Here is a 20,938-nt window from a genome sequence, read left to right as displayed (position 1 = left end):
GAGAGAATGCGGGAGAAGTTTGAGAACGATTACACAGAAAATAGAATATAGAGGCGGGAGGTGGCCGTTTGGCCTGTTGAGCCTGCTCTGCCATTCATCACGATCATGGTTGATCGTCCAACTTAGTATCCTAGTCTTGCTTTCTTCCCACCTGTGATCCCATTCACCCCAAGTGTTATATCTGGTCATCTCCTTGAGTCCATTTGATGTTTTGGCATCAACTACTTCCTGTGGTAATGAATTTCAGGGATAAGAGAGGTTATGAAGACAGACTGGAGAATTTGGGACTGTTCCTGTTGGTGAGAGAACGCTAAAGGGAGACCTGATAGTTTTCAAAATCATGATGTGGAGATGCTGGTGTTGGACTGGGGTGGACAAGGTCAAAAATCGCACGACACAAGATGATTGTCTGACCAGTTTATCTGAAAACACAAGCTTTTGGAGCTCAGCCACTTCCTTAGGTTAGTGTGACAAAGAGAGTATAAGACATAGAATTTATAAGGTAACAACCCTAAAACTGGCTGCTTTCTTGTTGAATCTTTAATAGCTTAGGAAGGAGACTCCTGATTAAAAAGCAAAATCCAGATGCCCTTCAGGTAATTGTCCTGATGTAACTAAATGTTTTATCAATGTATACAAGAAGAGACGTCTCAGGTCAGACGATACATTTTAGATGTGAGGTCTTGCTTAGAATCTGTCTATGTTTTAAACTGGGGTTCAGGTTTTAATTTTTTGAGCAAAACAGAATGTATCTGCAATTACACATCTTGGATGAAATAATTAATGTATATCTGTGAGAGAAAGTGTGTGTGTAGCGAGATGGGGTGGGGGTCTGTGTAATTGTTTTTGTGTATATGTGGAAGCATATAGTGTGGTGGGATCACCTGTAGTGCGACATGAACCCAAGATCACTATTGAGGCTTCCCTCATGGGTGTGGAACTTTTGCAATGTCGTGTGTCTCGAAGTCCACTTTGGAGGATGCTTACTCAAAGATCTGAGGCCGAATGTCCTTTTCCCCTGAAGTCTTTTGCAAGCTTTAACACATTATTGATGATGATGAGTACCTCACCATGATCTTCCCTACCCCTCCACTTCTCACCTTAAACAACTGCCAAACCTTAAACAGACTACTTTTTACAGCAAAAAATCCAGCCTTCAGGGCGACATTGACCACACCACACAACCATGCCATGCAACTTCTGCAAGACATGTTAGATCATCGACATGGACACTTGCATCACATGGTAACACCACCCACCATGTACGCAGCAGATACTCGTGTCAGTCACCTGATGTTGTGTATCTCGTACGCTGCAGGCAGGGATGCCCTGAGGCATGGTATAATGGCAAGACCATGCAGACCTTATGATAACGGATGATTGGAGACTGTGCCATGATCACCGGACTGAGGTGTTCCTTCCTGGTTGGGGATCACTTCAGAGGTCAAGGACATTTCAGCCTTGGATCTTCGGGTAAGCATCCTCCAAGGTGGACTTTGAGATATACAGCAATGCAAAATCACTGATTGGAGGTTGATAACCAAGTTCCATATCCATGAGGACAGCGTCAATCATGATCTTGGATTCATGTCACACTATAGGTGCGACCACACTATATACTCCAAACACAAGCATGCTCTCACACATGCACAGACAGCCCCCCACTTCTGTCACAGACAAAATCTCCCCACCCCCGGTCCAGAGTTAATAGGGGATTCTTAAGGGGTTTGACAGGGTACGTGCTGATCTGTTTCCCTTCATGGGAGAATCTAGGACCAGAGGGTGTAGCCTCAGAATAAAGGGGCACCGATTTTAGATATGAAATAGAATCACTGCAGTGTGGAAGCAGGCCATCTGGCCCAACAAGTCCACACCTACCTTCCATAAAACATCCCACCCTGACCCGTCCTCCCCACCGTATCCCTGCATTTCCCATGGCTAATGCATCTAAACTACACGTCCCTGTTATTTAGCATGGCCAATACACCCACTTGAACATCTTTGAACGGTGGGAGGAAATGGGAGTAACCAGAAACCCAAGCAGACACATGAGTGTGCAAACTCCTCAGTTGCCCAAGGTTGGAATTGAGCCCGGGTCCCTAGCGCTCTGAGACAGCAGTGTTAGCCAGGAAAGTGGATGTGAGGAATATGAGATCAGTATGTTTCTGTTGAATGGCAGAGCAGGTTTGAGGGGTTGAGTGGCCTACTCATTGTTTCTGTTTGTTATGGGTTATGCTGTTTAACTTTTGGAAGTATACCTCTGTCTGGATATTAGTTGTATGCAACACAGTAACACTTTTAATGAGAAGAGTCAGCTGAAAATGTGGCACTGGGAATGTGAATACAGTAGACTAAATTCTCCAAATTAAATACTGTTAAAATGAAACATGATGGTCTTATAAGCTTTCCTTTTTAAGTCTTAAGTGGGTCCAAAAGTTACTTTGTGACACTTTTTTTGGTGGGCAGTTTGATCCTCTTCCAAGTATGTCTGCCATTTTGTTTTAAAGCTCTGACTCCATTTCATATGTTTTAGAACATAGAACAGTGCAGGCCCTTCAGCCCACAATGTCGTGCTGAACTTTTACCCTAATCCTAAGGTCTACCTAATCTCCACCTCTACCTTTATACTATCATCCATTTGCCTATCTAATAGCCACTTAAATGCCCCTAACAAGGCTGACTCCACTACCCTCTCTGGCAATGCATTCCACATCCTGACCACTCTCGGAGTAAAGAATCTACCTCTGACATCTCTACTATATCTACCTCCACTCACTTTAAAACAATGCCCCCTCCTGATAGCTACCTCCACCCTAGGAAAAAGTCTTTGGCTGTCTATTCTATCTATACCTCTGATCGTTTTGATTACTTTTTTCTACATTTAAACAAAACTGATCTTGTCAATTTTTTTTTCCTGACAGGAACCTTGTGCAGGATCTCTGGAATCACAGCAAGTGAAAGGTTTGTGTGCAACAAAATCTAATTAAGGAAAATCAGATGCTTTCTGAACACTAATGGTGGCTCAGTGGTTAGCACTGCAGCCTCGCAGCGCCAGGGACCCGGGTTAGATTCCAGCCTCGGGTGACTGTCTGTGTGGAGATTGCACATTCTCCCCTGTCTGCGTGGGTTTCCTCCGGGTGCTCTGGTTTCCTCCCACAGTCCAAAGATGTGCAGGTTAGGTGGATTGGCCATGCTAAATTGCCCATAGTGTTCAGGGTTGTGTGGGTTATAAGGGGATGGGTCTGGGTGGGATGCTTCAAGGGGCGGTGTGGACTTGTTGGGCCAAAGGGCCTGTTTCCACACTGTTGGGAATCTAATCTAATTTAAACTTTCCAATCTGACCTCACTCTAGGTCACAGCTGAGACTTGATTGAGGTTTTCTCCCAAAATCCAATAGAGCAGTTAGTGAATGGCAATTATAGGAACATAAAACTGAAGAAATAAAATTAGGCCCTGCAGGCTTCCCATTTGCCATTCAATAAAATCATGGTTGATTTAGTTACGGTAGCAACCCCACAACTGTAGAATCCTGTGTCAAAATTCTGTTTAATTTGGCCTTGCATAAATTCAGTGACAGCCTTCCCTATTTTTGGAGGCAAAGAATTCTACCACTATCTACCATGCTGCGATCCTGAGGGGCTGATACATTAAGATCACCTCTTGTTCTTCTAAGCTTGAATGGGTACAAACCCAGCATGCCCAATTTTTCCTAATAGGCTAATATAATCCCAGGAATGGATTGAGTGAACCTTCTCTGATCTGCTTCTGACACTGCATATTCTTTTTCTAAATAAAGAACTAGACTGCTGAAGTGGTTTTCTGTTCTCTCTGCTCTGGATTCCAAACTTGGAACTCGTTTAGAGGGCTACAGAGATACAACTGGTGAATGAGATTAGCTGGATAGCTCTTCTAGGAGCCAGTATAGACAGTGGGTCAGATTGCTGCCTTCTATATAGTAAAATGTATATTATTCTAGAGATAATTCTCTTCAGAGATCTGCAAGTCTGGTGTTGACCAGCAACTGCCTGATCAGTGTGACTTGTTTATTCCCACCATTTAGCAAGCCAAACCTGACTTCAGTTCTCCATCTTCCATTTAAGAAATGTCACAGAATGGTATGTAAATGGACGGAGTGTAAAGAAGAGTGTTGGATATTCTTAGCAGTTTTGTGCAGAAAATAACAGAACAAAAACCAGAAATAAAATATAGGTGGTGACACAAGAATTCTGTTGTCATCTTTCTAGTTTTACTTCAGTTGACTCAACGCTGATATTTGCAGAGTATGTGGCATCTGTGACTCTATATATAATTAGTAAAATTTACTGTGTTGCTCATGAAAATGTGAAATAATCCAACTTTAGTTCATCATCTTGACATACCACCAGCTGAAAATACTTCTGTGGCTTTGTAAAATAGGACTTCTGTTTGAACTTTATCACCTCTTTTAGTGACTATTTTTGAGAATAGCAAGTTTCCTCATACAGAAATTGAATGATTACTGCTTGGTACTTGGTTGAGGGAGAAGTGTTGGACCAGAGATCAGGAGGACATCCTTCTTAAGAGATCCCATGGCACAGTTTTAATGTGTACAAAGGCACAGGACCAGGCGCTTTGATTTTAAATCTGTGCTTGATTACTTTGACATAGTGTGCTGAGACTTCTGAAATAAGTTAACTTTTATTTTCATTTTTAAGAATTAACTCTACAAATTGGTGAATAACAGCTTATCCCTTTTCATTTAAATCTGTTAATGAGGGTAAAAGAACAGGTCATAAAATATTTTTGAACATTTGTATAGTACTAATGACCTTTTTAGCTTCATAATCAGTGAATTCATCTCAAATGATACAAGTTATTCATTATATTTTCTGCATTACAATCAACTGTTGTTTTTAATTAATTGTAAACTGTCACTTGTGTTTCAGTTGAGTTTGAACCAGTCACTGAGAAGATGTTCATGTCTGTACCGCAAAGCGTGAGGCAAACTGTGAAACTTGCTGAGTTGAACATGTTTTATCAGCATCTGTTTGATCATTTCATAAGCAACAAAAATAGGTGAGGGCGCAACTCCTGATAAACCTGGATGAATTTTGTAATTTTTTAGTCACCATTGATGATGACTGTGGGAAGAGTGCATTGGAAGATACCGTGTCTACAGTGAAGTCCTTTGCCTTTAGTTGAATGTTGGAGCTGCTGAGGAAGTAAAATCGGGGATCTGTAGGCTTGGTATTTTTTGAGCAGATCCGATGAGTTTAGTAAGGCTGTCAGAATGTTTCTGTTTGCTCTTTCAGCAGTACTATCTGACTTTGGTAGTTGCTGATTGATTTTCATCCTGATGGTTTAGAGGTTGTTATCTCTCCCGTTTCTGTATCATTACTATCCGACAGTTTAAGTCATCTTGTGACAGCTACTTGATTTGCTGTAGGTGCTTGCTTAAGAAGTCAAGTATTTCATAATCAGTCTGTTTTAGATTGTGTCCTGATTAAACCTGTTAACTTTGCAGCACTGAATGAATTTCTAAGCTTTTATTTAACTCTCTAGTATGGCATATAACAGCAATTTGATCAATGGCCTTTATTTAGATGTATAGAGAAAAAACAAAATCTGACTTTTACTCGGCGTATCACAATGCTGTGTGCTTGCAAGGCCCTTCAGCCAGAGTAGGTTGATCTGAAGGAGGAAAATATGCAGTAGCACGTGTTAAAATATGCAATTGGTGTATCGGTGTACTTGGCTGGAATCCAAGTCTTACCTCGCTCCTTGTACGTTGCTCTATGTTCGAAGCAACACTTGAGGGCTTTGTAGAATATGACTGTAGAAATGGTACTGCACAGAAGGGGGTTTGTACTGACCCAGAGATGCCAGATGTCCTTTATAAAGCCATCATGCTGCACATGGCCCATAGTCCTGCACCTTAAAGCTCTTAAGGTGATGTAACTTAATCACTTGCAAGGATTTGACCTCCCCCAGCACTTCCCCCTCCTGTTATGAATGTTTTGTACAATATTTCACTCTGCTCTTCATGGATTACTACATCCATATCATCCCTTTGAATTGAGAGACAAAAAATTCGTCTAAGATTCTTCCCATATCCTATGCATCTTCATACAAGTTTCCTTCATCTGTAGGACCCTTTTTCCTTAACTGTCCTCTTGCTCATTATATCCAGGTGAATTTATATTTGGGTTTTCCTTAACCTATTTTATAATCAGCCGGATCAGAGATGTTATTACACACCACCTGGAGCAGGTGGGACATGAACCCAGTCCGGGGTTGGGACATTGCCATTCACCACAAGAAGGCCCCTATATAATAAAGTACATTGTCCCTTTTCAGGAGAAGCTTCTGAATACATGCTTTAACACATCTCTTGTACAGGCAGGACTCGAAGCCCGATTACCTAGTTCAGAAGCGGTGACGCTCAACTTGCTTACTAATACTTTTTTTCGTGTCCTCTCCTTAATTTCCTTTTTTAAACTTGATCCTGTACTTCCTGCACTCCTCTAGGCTATGTGCAGGTTGAGATTTTTTTTTGTGACTATTGTAAACACTCTTGTTCAATCTTACCTTGTAATAATGTCAACCATGGGGGTCTAGACTTGTCAGTACCATTCTTGTGTTTGATGGGGACATATAGCCATAGAGATGTAAATTTGAAACACCCTTTGGTCCAAGCTGACCTGGTATCCTAAATTAATCTAGTCCCATTTGCCAGCACTTGGCCTTATCCCTCTAACCCCTTCCTATTCATGTACCCATCCAGATGCTTTTTAAATGTTGTAATTGTACCAGCCTCCACCGCTTCCTCTGGCAGCTCTTTCCAGACATGCACCACCCCCTGTGTGGAAAAAATTGTTCCTTCAGTTCCTTTAAAGTGGTTTGCCCCCCCCACTCACCTGAAACCTATGCCCTCTAATTTGAACTCCCCTAACCTGGGGAAAAGTCTTTGTCTATTTACCCTATCCATGCCCCTCATGATTTTATAAACCTCAATGAAGTCACCCCTCAAACTTCTGACCCTCGAGGGGAAAATAGCTCCAATCTGTTTGGCCTCTCCTTATAGCTTAAGCCCTCCAGCCCTGGCAACATCCTTGTAAAACCTTGCTGAACCCTTTCAACATCCTCCCAATAGCAGGGAGACCAGAATTAAATGCACTATTCCAGTAGTGGCCTAACCAGTGTCCTGTACAGCTGTAATGTGACCTCCAAGTTTTTATACTCATGCATTGATCAAAACAGGCATGCAAAACCAAATGCTGCCTTTACTGTATAAAAACTGAAAGATCTGTGGATGCTATAAATCAGAAACAAAAACAAGCTGCTGGAGAAGCTCGGCAGGTGGTCTGGCAGCATCTGTCAAGAGAAATCGGTTAACACTTCAGGTCTGGTGATCCTTAGAACTTGCTCAGTTTTCAGGAAGGGTCACTGGATCCAAAATGTTAATTCTCTAATTTCTCTCCGGATTCTGCCAGACCTGCTGAACTTTTCCAGCAACTTGTTTTTAGAATATAGAACGTTACAGCACAGTACAGGCCCTTCAGCCCTCAATGTTGTGCCAACCTGTCATACCAATCTGAAGCCCATCTAACCTACACTATTCCATGTACGTCCATATGCTTGTCTAATGACGACTTAAATGTACTTAAAGTTGGCAAATCTACTACCATTGCAGGCAAAGCGTTCCATTCCCTTACTACTGAGTAAAGAAACTACCTCTGACACCTGTCCTATATTTTTCACCCCTCAATTTAAAGCTATGCCCCCTCGTGCTCGCCCTCACCATCCTAGGAAAAAGGCTCTCCCTATCTAACCCTGATTATTTTATATGTTTCAATTAAGTCACCTCTCCACCTTCTCTCTAATGAAAACAGCCTCAAGTCCCTCAGCCTTTCCTCGTAAGACCTTCCTTCCATACCAGGCAACATCCTAGTAAGCCTCCTCTGCAACCTTTCCAAAGCTTCCACATCCTCATAATGTGGTGACCAGAACTGTACGCAATACTCCAAGTGCAGCCGCACCAGAGTTTTGTACAGCTGCAGCATAACCTCATGGTTCCAGAACTTGTTCCCGCTACTAATAAAAGCTAAAACACTGTGTATGCCTTCTTAACAACCCTGTCAACCTGGGTGGCAACTTTCAGGGATCTGTGTACATGGACACTGAGATCTCCCTGCTCATCTACACTACCAAGAATCTTACCATTAGCCCAATACTTTGCATTCCTCCGGTTTCCTCGCACAGTCCAAAGACGTGCAGGCTAGGTGAATTGGCCATGCTAAATTGCCTGTAGTGCTCTAGGATCTGTAGATTAAGTGGGTTATAGGGGGCTGGGTCTGGGTGGGATACTCTGAGGGTCGATGTGGACTTGTTGGGCTGAAGGGCCTGTTTCCACACTGTAGGGATTCTATGAAAGTCAAAACAGTATGTATCCAGTTTCCATTGTATATTTGCCTTGCTCTTTTTCCATTCCGCCCAACCTTGGCAGAGTGGAATGAGGAATGGAATTTTCCATTGGGTTCACACAATGATGCCGCTTGCCACTGTGGATTGAAGATAGATTCATGTGCTCAAGAAGTTGACGTTGTTACAAATTTAACAATATAAAATATTGTAACAAGTTTTTTTACAACTTGTACTGTCATTACTGTCGTTAATTTGAAGCCCTTGAAAGGAAATACCTCCAGATTATCTAGAAAATAAGGTTCTATGATTGTCCTCTAACCAAAAGCATTTGATTGGTTCAAAGATATCAATCCAACTCACGACCTCCATATGTCACATTCCTGTGGTTAGACTGAATTTTTTTTGGAGTTTTAACTGTGACTGAATCGCACTCAAGTATGCAAGTGGCTTCTTGTCTGCTTTTTGTCATTTATTGCCTTCAGAAATTAAGGGAAAGCTGTGATTGATTCCCTGGATTGTTTTACATTTTGCTTACTTTCTTTCTAGTTCTGCGCTGAGTGTGATGCAGATGAACAAGCTCAACATGAAAGCAACTGAACCAAAGTTAAAAACATTAAAAGCTCTTGAAATCCTTCAACTAGACAAAAAAGGAAGAGTCCGGCTTTCCACTAAACACTCATAAATGCTGACCGGGTTCTCTCACTTGGACCTTGCATAAATTAGAGAGGAGTGTAACATCCTTTTGCTCACTGTCTCGTTTGGAGATCTTTGAACCTTAAGATCATTGGATTGTTAATTGAAAATGAGCATGAAACCATCTGGAAACTGCAACAGTTGAAGTTCTTTAACATGAGGTCTAGCGTACTGTTTTCAGTTGTAACCTTTGCTGTGCATCAGGAGCTGGTGGTCTTCCTAAAGTGCTGGACTCAATTGTTAAGACAGAGACCACGTCAAGTGATCACTTTAATCGGCAACGGAATCAAATGCCATATTTTCTTCGCTTTTCAATGCTGTTGGTTCTGGACTTTTTGTTTTACAATAAGAGCAACTGATCAATGGAGATGGGTAACTTTACCTTTTGGTTGTGTTAAATCACCTAAAATGGTTGCAACATAAAAGTGGTGGATTTGCACTTAGCGAGTGTTCCCCCTGTCCACCCCAAACAAAGTCGAATAAGTTCTATCTAAGCTGGGGCGGTGGGGGGATGCTCTATGTTGGACAATGAAAATTCCATCCGAGCAGCTGTTATCTCATTAGTCACCTCCAAAGTATTTATCTTGCCCCCTCTTGAAGTTGCCTGCCCCTTGCCCATGGTTTTTTTTTGGGGGGGTGGGAAGTAGATATTGCACTTTTACTGAGATTTGGTTGGTAATTTGTGTGGAGGAGTAAATTGGACAATGTATTGTCACTCCCTAGTTCATAGAACCTTGTGTACACTCTAACTTTTGCTCAAGTCTTTGTTTGGTTGGTCTGCACAGAGCTGAAGGTGTGAAGTTAGGAGACTGAGTTGAAATTAAATTCTGTATTTGACTATCCTGAAGCCAACAGAGGAAACAGGCAAAGATTTCACTCTGAAAAGATTCTTTGTACTGATCTATCCTGCTGTTTTTGTATAATTACTTGAACATTGGATAAGCTAACTGGTCAATTTTTGATGTTCAATAAAGTAAATTAAGGTTGTTGTGGGTTTTCGTCCTTGCTTTTGTGGCCTTCGTTAAGGATAGCTGCAGCAGTGAATTGAATATTCGCCATTTTGAATTTGGCTACACAGTTTACTCCAAACGCAAGTTTAGTTAGAAATCAGTGGTAATGGTAAAGGCCTTACCATTGCTCATTGACCCAATGTTACACCATGTTTATTTTTAGTCCCTACAGGAAGAGAGAAAACAAGTGATGGTGATGGGATGTGGGTTTACGGCCACAATTTAATGTGGGAATGATTTCTTCTCTTGCACCTGGCCAACACTGGAGTTTTAGCACTTCGTTAATGCAATCTGTTCACACAGATTCCAGTAAAATCCCTGGTATAAAATTCAAATTTCATTTTATCCTTTTTTTAAATCTTGTATTGCTGGTTTTTGTCTATTAAACTGTGCGTCCTTATGCTCTCTGTCTCTGTCCACTACTGTTCTCGTTTGTCAGTGGTTTCTGCAGTCCATAGCTTCATTTTATGTATTATGTATCAACGTCCAGATTATCAGTTAAATGTTAACAGGAGAGGTGTGGGATACATTCACATACATCCAGCATAAATGAGTGCATTGAAGGACTAACTAGTCCACATATATTTTTAAAAGTCTGTATTGTGGGTTGTTTAGGGGTTTTAAGCAGAATAGCTTGGTCTCAAATTCATAAGATATTTTGAGAAGTGAGTTTGCTTCAGTGATATTCAGCTGCTCAGATTGCTTTCAAGATACCTTACCGCAGCTTTTAAGTGAAGAATGTTTCCCCTTGTCTGCATCTTGGAAAGATAGCATGTAATGTAGTGTGGAGACGGTGGCGTTGCGGATTAAAAATCAGTTGTTAAAAAATGTCATTAAAAATCTATTTAGTTCATTAATGTCTCGTTGGGGAAGGAAATCTGCTGGACCTCTGACTGCAGACCCACAGCAAATGAGACTCTTGATTCTTAACTGCTCCAGTGGAAATTAAGAATGGGCAATGAGTGGTGAATCTGTGGAACTCTCTGCCACAGAAAACTATGGAGGTGAAGTCATTTAGTGTATTTCATACTGAAATAGATGGGTTTTTGATAAATAAGAAGATTGAAGGTTTGAGGGAGAAAGCAAGAGAATGGGGTCAACAAACATAAAGCCACGATCAAACAGTACAGCAGACTTGATGAACTGAGTGGCCAATTCTACTCCAATATCATACGGTCTTGTATGCTGCTTAAGTCAGTGACATCCCATTAATAAATTTAAAAACAGTTGTAAGAATGCAGAAAACAACCAGTTTGAAAGAAGAAGGTAGGCCAATAAGGAAAAAAACCTGAACAGTCCAGAGTCATTCAGCCCTTCAATCTGTGCTGCTACTTCCTTGGATTGTGCCTCCTCTATTTTAACTAGTCTGCCTGGACAGGTCAAGATTCTCAGATGCCACCTATTTTTCTGTATTGCAGTTGGGGAGATCAAGAGTAAAGCATTGTATCAGTGATAATGGGAACTGCAGATGCTGGAGAATCCAAGATAATAAAATGTGAGGCTGGATGAACACAGCAGGCCCAGCAGCATCTCAGGAGCACAAAAGCTGACGTTTCGGGCCTCGACCCTTGATGATGAAGGGTCTAGGCCTGAAATGTCAGCTTTTGTGCTCCTGGGATGCTGCTGGGCCTGCTGTGTTCATCCAGCCTCACATTTTATTATCTAAGAGTAAAGCATTTCCTATTTTCATTCTAAATTTAAAGACTGGGAATCCAGAATGATGGGACAAACAAATGGTAGTTCCTCAATGTATCTGTCAGATCATTAGAAGTCTTCATTTAAATCAGCTTTTGCTCAAAAATTAGTTAAGGCACATCACAGATGTCATTTTAGTGTAGATACAAATATAATGTGCTGATTTCTAAGTTTAACAAACCTGTGATGCCACTCATAATCTGGACAAAGTAGAATGTTTAAACACTTGTATTAAATTTTCTATATTTGGTAATAATTGAAAAATCTTTGTGTAAAGGTCTTTTGAGGATACAGCACATTAGACAACATAGTGTATTTTGTAATTTCTTGAACTGAAATTCTTCCTTGTGGAATTTAGTTCCAAGTCCTGGTTTCATCCAAGATGATGACCCTGCCAAAACAAACATAGGTGAGATCTTGCATTAAACTAATTCCTGAAGATCCACTGGTGTTTGCCATTCTATATTCTAATTCATCCCCTTGAGATTCATTGTGAAACGTGCCAGTTTCCGTATGTCTAGATGTAATGTATCCTGCATGTTGACATCATTGTGTTTTCCTTCATCTACCCATTTTTCTGTATGTCTGATTATATCAATTTCTCACTAATATTTACAAAAATTATCACTGGCTGTATGTGTTTTCCTCAATAAAATTAAAATCTAAAATTGTGGTCAAACAGTTGTATGATTGCAATTGTGTTGGTGCTGTACATGCTGTAATTTTCCTGTCACTGATGTGTTTGGTAAATGACTTGTGTGTAGATGGGATGTTTTAAAGCTGCAAAGTTAGAGCTACTGTACTATGTTTAAAAACTAATCCTTCTGGAATGGCTGATTTACAATAAGTGAGTTCAGGATGTTCAACTGGATGACTAACTTGCAGTTTGACATGTGGAGACATCTTTGCCTGCTAAAGAAAGCCAAGAAAATGAAGAACAGAAGTGGAGCAAGACATATCTTGCTCCATGAAGCAACTTGTTTCTTGGTCTGTGTTTTGGCCGAAAGCCATACCTGTGAGGCTGATTCCAGTTTGCTCTCTGGATCTGATTTCTATCGGAACTTCCTTCACTAAGGCCACCTGAAAATAAAGTGATAAATAAGCTTCTGGCTTCTATCTATTTCAAACTACATGTAGCTGCTGGTAAGGGGTGAACATAACTGAATTTAACCAATGACCCATCTTTGCGTGAAACTGCTTGCTCCAAAAGCAAAAGGCATGCATTTATCATTTTCAGTTCCACTTAGCTGATGCAGGCTAGCATTCACGCCCTCGAACTGAGTGGCTTGGTCAGCTAATTGAATGTTGTTGAGTCAACCATACTGTTATGGGTCTGCAATCATGTGATGGCCAGGTGGTTTAGGACAGCAGATATCCTTCTCTATAAGGCATTAGTGAAAAAGATGGGTTTATAACAATCTGGTTGTGTGTCACCAGTATAGATACTAGCATTCCCAGATTTTTGGTGGGGATTTAACTTGTGTTTCTGGAAATTAGTCCAGGTCTTAGAAATCCAGTAATACAGCCATGTAGATTTGTAGGCTGTTGCCATTAATACAGATTAGCTATCAGTAATGAGTTGTGTTTTCTTTCTCTTCTCTCCCCCCCCCCCCCCCCCCCCAATGCTTTAACTGTGAAATCCCATAAAATTGATCTACTTGGTACATTTTTTTAAAATTTCATGGCATGTGTCTAGGCCAGTGTTTACTGCCCTTGAGATGGTGATAGTGAACTGACAACGGTTTACAAATCCTGTCATGTCTTCAATTGACAGTAATCTTAATTTAACTGCTTAATGCTTAGAAAATAACCGTGATCATGACATTATGATCATGTCTGGAAGTCTCTCAACTTCCTTTATTCGTATCTTACTTGCAGGAGCAACTGAAGCACCAGTTCTTGATGTTCTGCTGTCTGAGGTACCCTGTGTTGCTCCCTCAGCAGTTGAAATATTGGTTTGATTTCCGTTAGTGAAGCATTCTTCTTTCTGTGATACACTGTCAACATTGCCAGTAACACATCATAATCTTACTATAGGCGTATAGAGTACTACATACCATATGTAAAAAGACCAAAACGCAAATAAATCCAAATACTCTGTCACAGAATTAATTCCGAGCTTAATGTAAAGCCAAACACCAGGTTAATAATTAGCACCATTAAGTGATGTGTACCAGTTCCCATTTGACTAATTATTCACAATGCCGTAGTTCCTCAATGTTAACTATTCAAAGCTCTGCATTCTATGTGATCTCTTGCAACCTTGCATTCCATTGTGCACCCTCTGCTCTTTTGATTCTACTGTTTCTCATTCCCATCGCTAGTTGAGCTTTTAGTCATTAACGCCCTAAACACTGGAATGCTCAAACTTGATTAACATATGCATAGTATTTGGAATAAAATAGATGGATCAACAACACAATTTAATAGGTATGATCTTTATAGCCATTACAGAGACATGGTTACAAGGAGATCAAAGCTGGAAACTACAGATTCAGGAGGATGTGACTTTTCAAAAAGTTAGGCAGGCAGGAAACGGTAGTAAGGTAACATTGTTAGTACAGGGTGGAATAAATATAGCAAGAGCTGACGATAACCTTACAAGCATGAGCAAGACTGAATAGCAAGAGCTGGGTTGCTAAGTATAATCAGGGCTGAGATATAACTCGATTCCCTCAGTGATTAAGAGTCTGAGGAAATGCATGAAAATGGAGTTGAGGATTCAGATTAGCCTTGGTCTCACTAAATGGCAGAGCAAATTACATGGGCTAAATGCCCTAATTCTGCTTCTGTTATGGTCTTATGATAAAAATTTACTGCACCTGTATTTCAGATCTGTATATCAATGTGATTGTAGACACGTTAATTCAAATTAAACCACTGCTGTAGTTTCACAAGCTCTACTCGGACACATGTAGAGCTTGCCTGCACCTTTAACCTCAGTCCTTTTGTTCCCTTTATCCAGGGAAAGATAGCAGTCCACAGGTAGTTCACCAGCATGTTTCCTGGTATGGAAGAATCTTATAAGAGTTTGATGGGTTAAGATTACTCATTGGGGTTTAGAAGAATTACAGGAGATCTTATTAAGTTTATAAGATTCTTAGAAGCTTGACAGGTTAAATGTGGAATGGTTGGAGTGTAGGAGCAGAGGGCATAACCTCCGAAACAGTCACTTCAAAACCGAGATAAGGAAGTTGTTCTTTGTGGTGAATCTATGGAATTCTTTACTGCAAAAGGCTGTCAACAGTAGGTTGTTAAGCATGTTCGAGGCCAAGATAAACTGATTTTTAATCAGTAAGTAAATCTAGTTATGGGGAAAAGGTTGGAAAGTGGAATTGTGGATGACCAAATTAACCAATGATCCCACTGAATAGGCAACTTCTGCTCCTACGTCTTTATAGCCTCATCTCAGAAACAATAAAGATCACAGGTGGTGAGTGTGAAACACACCATGCAGTCCTGTTTTGTAAGTTACAATAACAATTCAATGATGTCCATAATAACGCTGTAAACCACTGTGGCTTCACTGACAATCTTGTTCTATCCAGGATGTAATGAAAGGGGTGAGAACACACTTCCCTCATACTACCCAGAAAATAGTAGTTGAAATTCACATCTATTAATGAATGTGGCTGCAGCAATTGATCTACCTTAAGTCCTTTCCTCCATTTGAATTTGTACTTGTCTGCATACTGTTTATTTGTTCCTCTGGCTGATGTTGCAATTCCAGTATCTCTGCTAGAACACCATCCAACGTAGAATGAGCTCTAACGAAAACCACAAATTTCACTTAAAATGGTTTATCACAATTGCAACTTCCAGTGCTACTTTATTGGGAAAATCCTATGAACATTTTCATCCTTTTCTTTTAAAAAAAATTAAAGTTTGTTTTAAATTTAGTGAGTAATGGAGGTGCCAATGAATCTATGATACAGCCACATGAGTGGACTGAATATGTTCAAAGTACGATGGGCTTTGAGTGGAATGGATATGGGCCAATTTCCAGCTCCCCACTGTTAACTGACACAGTTTGACGAAGTGCAGAGTTGTCAGCTATACCATACAGATGGCTGATATGGGAAGAAGGAAATACTAGTGCAATATAAGGCATCCTTCAGCAGTTGGGTTAAGGCAGTTTGGTGGGACAGAACAGATGGGAAATTCTTTTCTGGTGTGATCTAATTGTATGAATTAGCAGTGCAGAATGTTGCAACTTCACTGCAAGGTGTCCTGTTTCCTATGTTCACATTTTTTTTTGGTGGCAAAGACCCTGCCTTGCAAGTGGCAAGACTATTTTGAGAGCTGAATTAATTGCAGAAAATTGTTGTATTCTATTAAGGAGAAAATGAATCTTAGAAATAAATCAATTAAGTTTTTGATAAAGTGATAAGGTCTAGAAAGTGGGGAAGAGCTGTAAAAGAAATGAAACAGATGCAGTGCTGCCACTTGAATACATGGAACGTTAGCTTGCTTTGTTTCTCTACCTCTCAGTTTCTTCCAAGGATTTCTGTAGGCTGCACCTTTCCCAGTCACTGGAATGTTCCAACATGCCTTGAATTGTTTCTTGTGTCCCCTCTTGCACAGCCTCATCCTCTTTCTGATTCTCTGCAGATGCCTGAACAATCTCTCCTGATGTTATTCCCTTTGGCATTTGGTTTACCTTTTCTACTGAGGGGGGGAAAAAAGTCTGGTTATAGGACCCTGCATCACAATGAACCCACTTATAAGATAATTGTTTACATATTTAAACTAAAGACTAAATAGGAAACACTTGCTGTTAACTCTTACATATCATGTTCTGTTTATGAATAATCATAAAAATAAATTACAAATGTCAGGAATTGAAAATGAAACATAATTGGGAGGTGACTGAAAGGGTGATGGAAGAGCTGGGTCTTCACATTAATTTACAAGGGAGATGTAATTATTAGGAGATTTACCAAGGACCTTCAGAGCGTGGGCATGATTCAGAACACATGCTGCCATCAAAAAACAGGAGAAGCTGCACAACAGAGGGAGTGAACTCCAGAAATGTAGATCTGGAAGACAGTGATGGAGATTGGAGTGTGGCTACTAAGGGATCTAAGTGGTGACAAAGATTATGATTCTCATCCCTGCTTTTGTTACTTCCAGTCTGAAAGTATACTGAGAATACATCGGTGCTCTCCTGGGTGGCGCCTCGACTTTTGTAAGCCCCAATTCTTCCAAAATGGGGCTGCCCAAATCCTAAATTACATCAACCTCTTCATCCTTCGCCTCTTACTGGCTACTAGTTCAGCAGAGTTTAATTTGTTAAAGATTTTATCATAGTTATTGAATCCTCATATGGCCTTGCTCCTTTCTGAGCTGGCAGTCTTGTAAAATCCACTGTACACTCTGCATTCCTCAACTATAGTCTCCTATTCCTAAAGTCTTTTGTCCTGTTACTGGTGGTTCTACGAGACACTTGTCTCTCCACCTTAAAACACAACCTGTTTGAACAAGCTTTTAGTTACATTCTTTTATCATCTTGTTTTCTGATATTCATTCCTGAATGGATGATGCCTGCAATTTAAAGCATTTGGGAAGTTTCGTTTTCTGCATTCTAGCTGTTCTATAAATTCATTTTTGGTGCAGTGGTATACCTCAATATCTTTACCATTCCTCAACAGTTTGTCACTGATTAGCTGAACTTTTATGGACATTAAATCTTAAGTTTGATCAACTAAAACAATGTTTTAAAGCACTATCTCAAAGAGTTCCACTGGCTCACAGCTAACAACACACTCCCAGTGACACAGGACCTCAAAATACTCCACGACACAAGCACATCTTAAATCCCATGTTACTACTCCACACTATCAGCCTATCTAGTTGATGGTAAATATCACCAACTCCAACCTGGCAGCTAACCAGGTGGATTAGCCCAAGGTTTTAACCTGCTGCTGAACATCTGATTAACCACTCGAAGTCAGGGCAGGGGAACACAACAGACAGCTCAAATTGTGCATGTGGCGACCCAAGTTAGCCTGCTTACAAACTGCACTCCTGAGAGATTCATCCCTTTTGGCATCATAATCCTTCATGCTGTGTCAGCTGAAACCGCTGAATGGATTATTCATTCTAGCACTGAACTAAGGACCATTAGAAGTATAGCTCCATTTGGCCCCTCGAACATACTCCGTCATTCAATAGGATCATGGCTTATCTGACATTCTTCACACTCACTTTCCTGCATTTTCCCTGTAACACTTCATTCCCCAACTGATCAAGAATCTAGCTCAGCCTTAAATATAAACAAGGACTCTTGTGGGAGAATCTAAAATCAGGAATCATTTGTTACAATAGACAGCTGAATCATACCAGACTCTACATCTGTATTCAAAACAGTGGAATTAAAACATTCAAAGGCCCTTAAAATTGACCCGAATGGTTCCTAACCAGACTTTTTGAATAACCAATCGTAGATGTTAGTGAGTAATTGATTCCAGGCAGTGGGTCTGTAGCTTAAACAAAAGACAATAATACAGCAAATTTAATAATACATAGTTAAAAAACAAAGTAATCTAATTCCTATGATTTAAACCCTTCAAATAATCTTTATTTTTAAATCCCATCCACACAAAAGCCAGATAGATAAACAAAGACAGATAAGGCATAAATTAAAAACAAGAAAATAACCAAACCAGGCAGACTACTTCAGTGGTTTTCACAATGCTTTGTTCCACAGACATATATGATTGTTCTCGGTTGCTTTTCTGAAGATATTGATCAGTGTCACCTTTTCAGTTTACTCTGAAGTTTCAGTAATGCTTATAACCCTGTTACTATTGTCTGAACTTTCCAAGGCCGATAATGGAAGGTTAAGCAGGGAATTTTCAAATTTTCATGTAGCATCAACAGCACGATTCCTTCTCTCCCAAACACAGTCCAAAACCAATTCAAACTCTGGCCTCTCCCTCACGTTGACAATCCCAGACTTGTTGGCACCAATTCCCAGGTACTGAGCTCATTAACGGCCAAACATCTGCTATCTGTTTGACCGCTCTGGAGTTGAAGCATCTATGCAACTCTTCGACCAAAAATGAACCTACAATTAACTTTCAGGCCAGACCTCAAAACGAGCAACAGTTTGTGTATCCCTTTTTTTAAATTCAACACAAGCTGCTGCTCACAGTCCAAAGGTCACTTTTCAGGTTTCAGGTCTCAGTTCACAGGTCCAAACGAAAATTGATAAATGAATACAACAAACATAGTGAAAAATCTGTGACGATTCTAACACACTGTTTAAAAATTAGGATGGCCCATTTTTTAGGTACATTTAAGTCGTCATTGGATAAGCATATGGATGTACATGGAATAGTGTAGGTTAGATGGGCTTGAGATCAGTATGACAGGTTGGCACAATATCGAGGGCCGAAGGACCTGTACTGTGCTGTAATGTTCTATGTTCTATGATCATAGATGAGGAGAACCACAGACAATCATGAGTCTTGGGAACACTCTTCCTTTAAATGTGTTGGAAGCAGAAACTTTAAATATTTGTAAGGCAGAGACAGACAAATTCCTGAAAAAGTGAGGGGGTGAAAGATTGTTGGGGAGTTAGCAAGAATAATCAAATCAGCCATGACCTTAGAGAATGACAGATCAAGAGCCCAGTAATCCACTCCTGCTCCTCATACATATATTTTTATTTAGTAACTAATTACATTAAAGAACTTAAGATGGTATATACTTGCACCTAGTCAGAAAAGGTTCACTTGACTGATTCCTGAATGGATGGGTTGTCTCATGAGGAACTATTTGGGCTGAGAAGAGTGAGACATGATCTAATTGAAGCATAAATTCTGAGCAGGCTTGACAAAGTAGATGCTGAGAGGGCAGCTGTGCTCCTGAGATGCTGCTGGGCCTGCTGTGTTCATCCAGCCTCACATTTTATTATCTTGGATTCTCCAGCATCTGCATTTCCCATTATCACAGATGCTGAGAGGATGCTCCTTCTCTGTGGACAAGGAACATCTGGAGCTCTGGACACAGTTTGGAACTACAAGGTTTCCAATTTATAATTAAGACAAGGAACAATTTCTTCTCTCAGAGGATTCCTGGGTTTTGGAATTTTTTTCCCTCAGGAAGCAGTGGAGGCTGCAACACTGAATACATCCAAGGCCGAGTCAAATTGGTTTTTGATTGATGAGGAATTATAGGTGATGAGAGATAGGCAGGAAAATGGAGTTAAAGTCACAATCAGATCAGCCATGATTCTACTGGATAGTGGAGTTAGCTTGATGGGCTGAACAGCCTATTCCTGCTCCTTACTGTAATGATCTTAAACTTGCATATTGCAAATGCCTGTAGTATCCCTCAGTACCATGTGATGGCAGTATTGGCCTTTGTTCTGTTGATTCTATAATGTGACCTTGACACTGGATTTACAGCACAAAGAGCTTGGAGATTTGGGAGGTGGAGGAGAGAGTTTATACAGTTAAGATCAGGCAGAAATTAGATTTTTCAGATCCATCTGGGCATAACGGCGGCTCAGTGGTTACCACTGCTGCCTCACAGTGCCAGGCACTCTGGTTCGATTCCACCCTTAGGCATTGGGAAGTTTCGTTTTCTGCACCATGCTAAATTGCTCATAGTGTCCAGGGATGTGCAGACTAGGTTGGTTTTCTGTGGGAAATGCAAGGGTACAGGGATGGGGTGTGTCTGGGACTGATGCTCTTTGGACGATCAGTGTGGACTCGATAGGGTTGAATGGCCTGCTTCGATACTGTGGCGATTCTATGATCCAACTGGAAAAGGGTGTGGAACTTCAGAGTAGAAAATACATTTTTAAACAAACCATTTCAATAATCCTCAGAATCATCTTTGATTTATAACACCCTTTTGAAAAATGGCAAATGTCTATAGACTGAGAAAAAACAAAGACAATGTATATTTCCAGCTCATTGAATCTTCCCTTTCACCTGCTGCAGCCACAGAGGAAATCTGACAGAAGCGTTCAGATTAGCATGAACAAACCATCCCCACTGGTTAGACAGATTTGTAGAAGCTGAGGTTTGAATGTCCTCCACCAAACCCCTCCCCATACTCACCACCACCCCCAGACAACCACCATTCCTACACTCCTCCACCTACCTACTTCCACACATCCCGTC

General features: G+C 40.6%; 1 protein-coding gene across 2 annotated transcripts in view; it reads left to right on the top strand.

The window, feature by feature from the left end:
* ska2 (spindle and kinetochore associated complex subunit 2) overlaps positions 1–10,506 on the top strand; it is a 46,054-nt gene extending 35,548 nt beyond the window's left edge. For both annotated transcript variants that reach the window (XM_048556861.2, XM_048556864.2), the window contains 3 exons: positions 2,922–2,961; positions 4,926–5,055; positions 8,950–10,506. In XM_048556861.2, the coding sequence (XP_048412818.1) occupies positions 2,922–2,961; positions 4,926–5,055; positions 8,950–9,085 (306 nt within the window). In that variant the 3' untranslated portion in view covers positions 9,086–10,506. The remainder of the gene's footprint in view (positions 1–2,921; positions 2,962–4,925; positions 5,056–8,949) is intronic.
* The last annotated feature ends 10,432 nt before the right edge of the window (positions 10,507–20,938 follow it).

This window comes from Stegostoma tigrinum, chromosome 27, assembly GCF_030684315.1.
Source record: "Stegostoma tigrinum isolate sSteTig4 chromosome 27, sSteTig4.hap1, whole genome shotgun sequence".
Lineage (NCBI taxonomy): Eukaryota > Metazoa > Chordata > Chondrichthyes > Orectolobiformes > Stegostomatidae > Stegostoma > Stegostoma tigrinum.
This window is presented reverse-complemented; position numbering and strand designations above follow the sequence as displayed.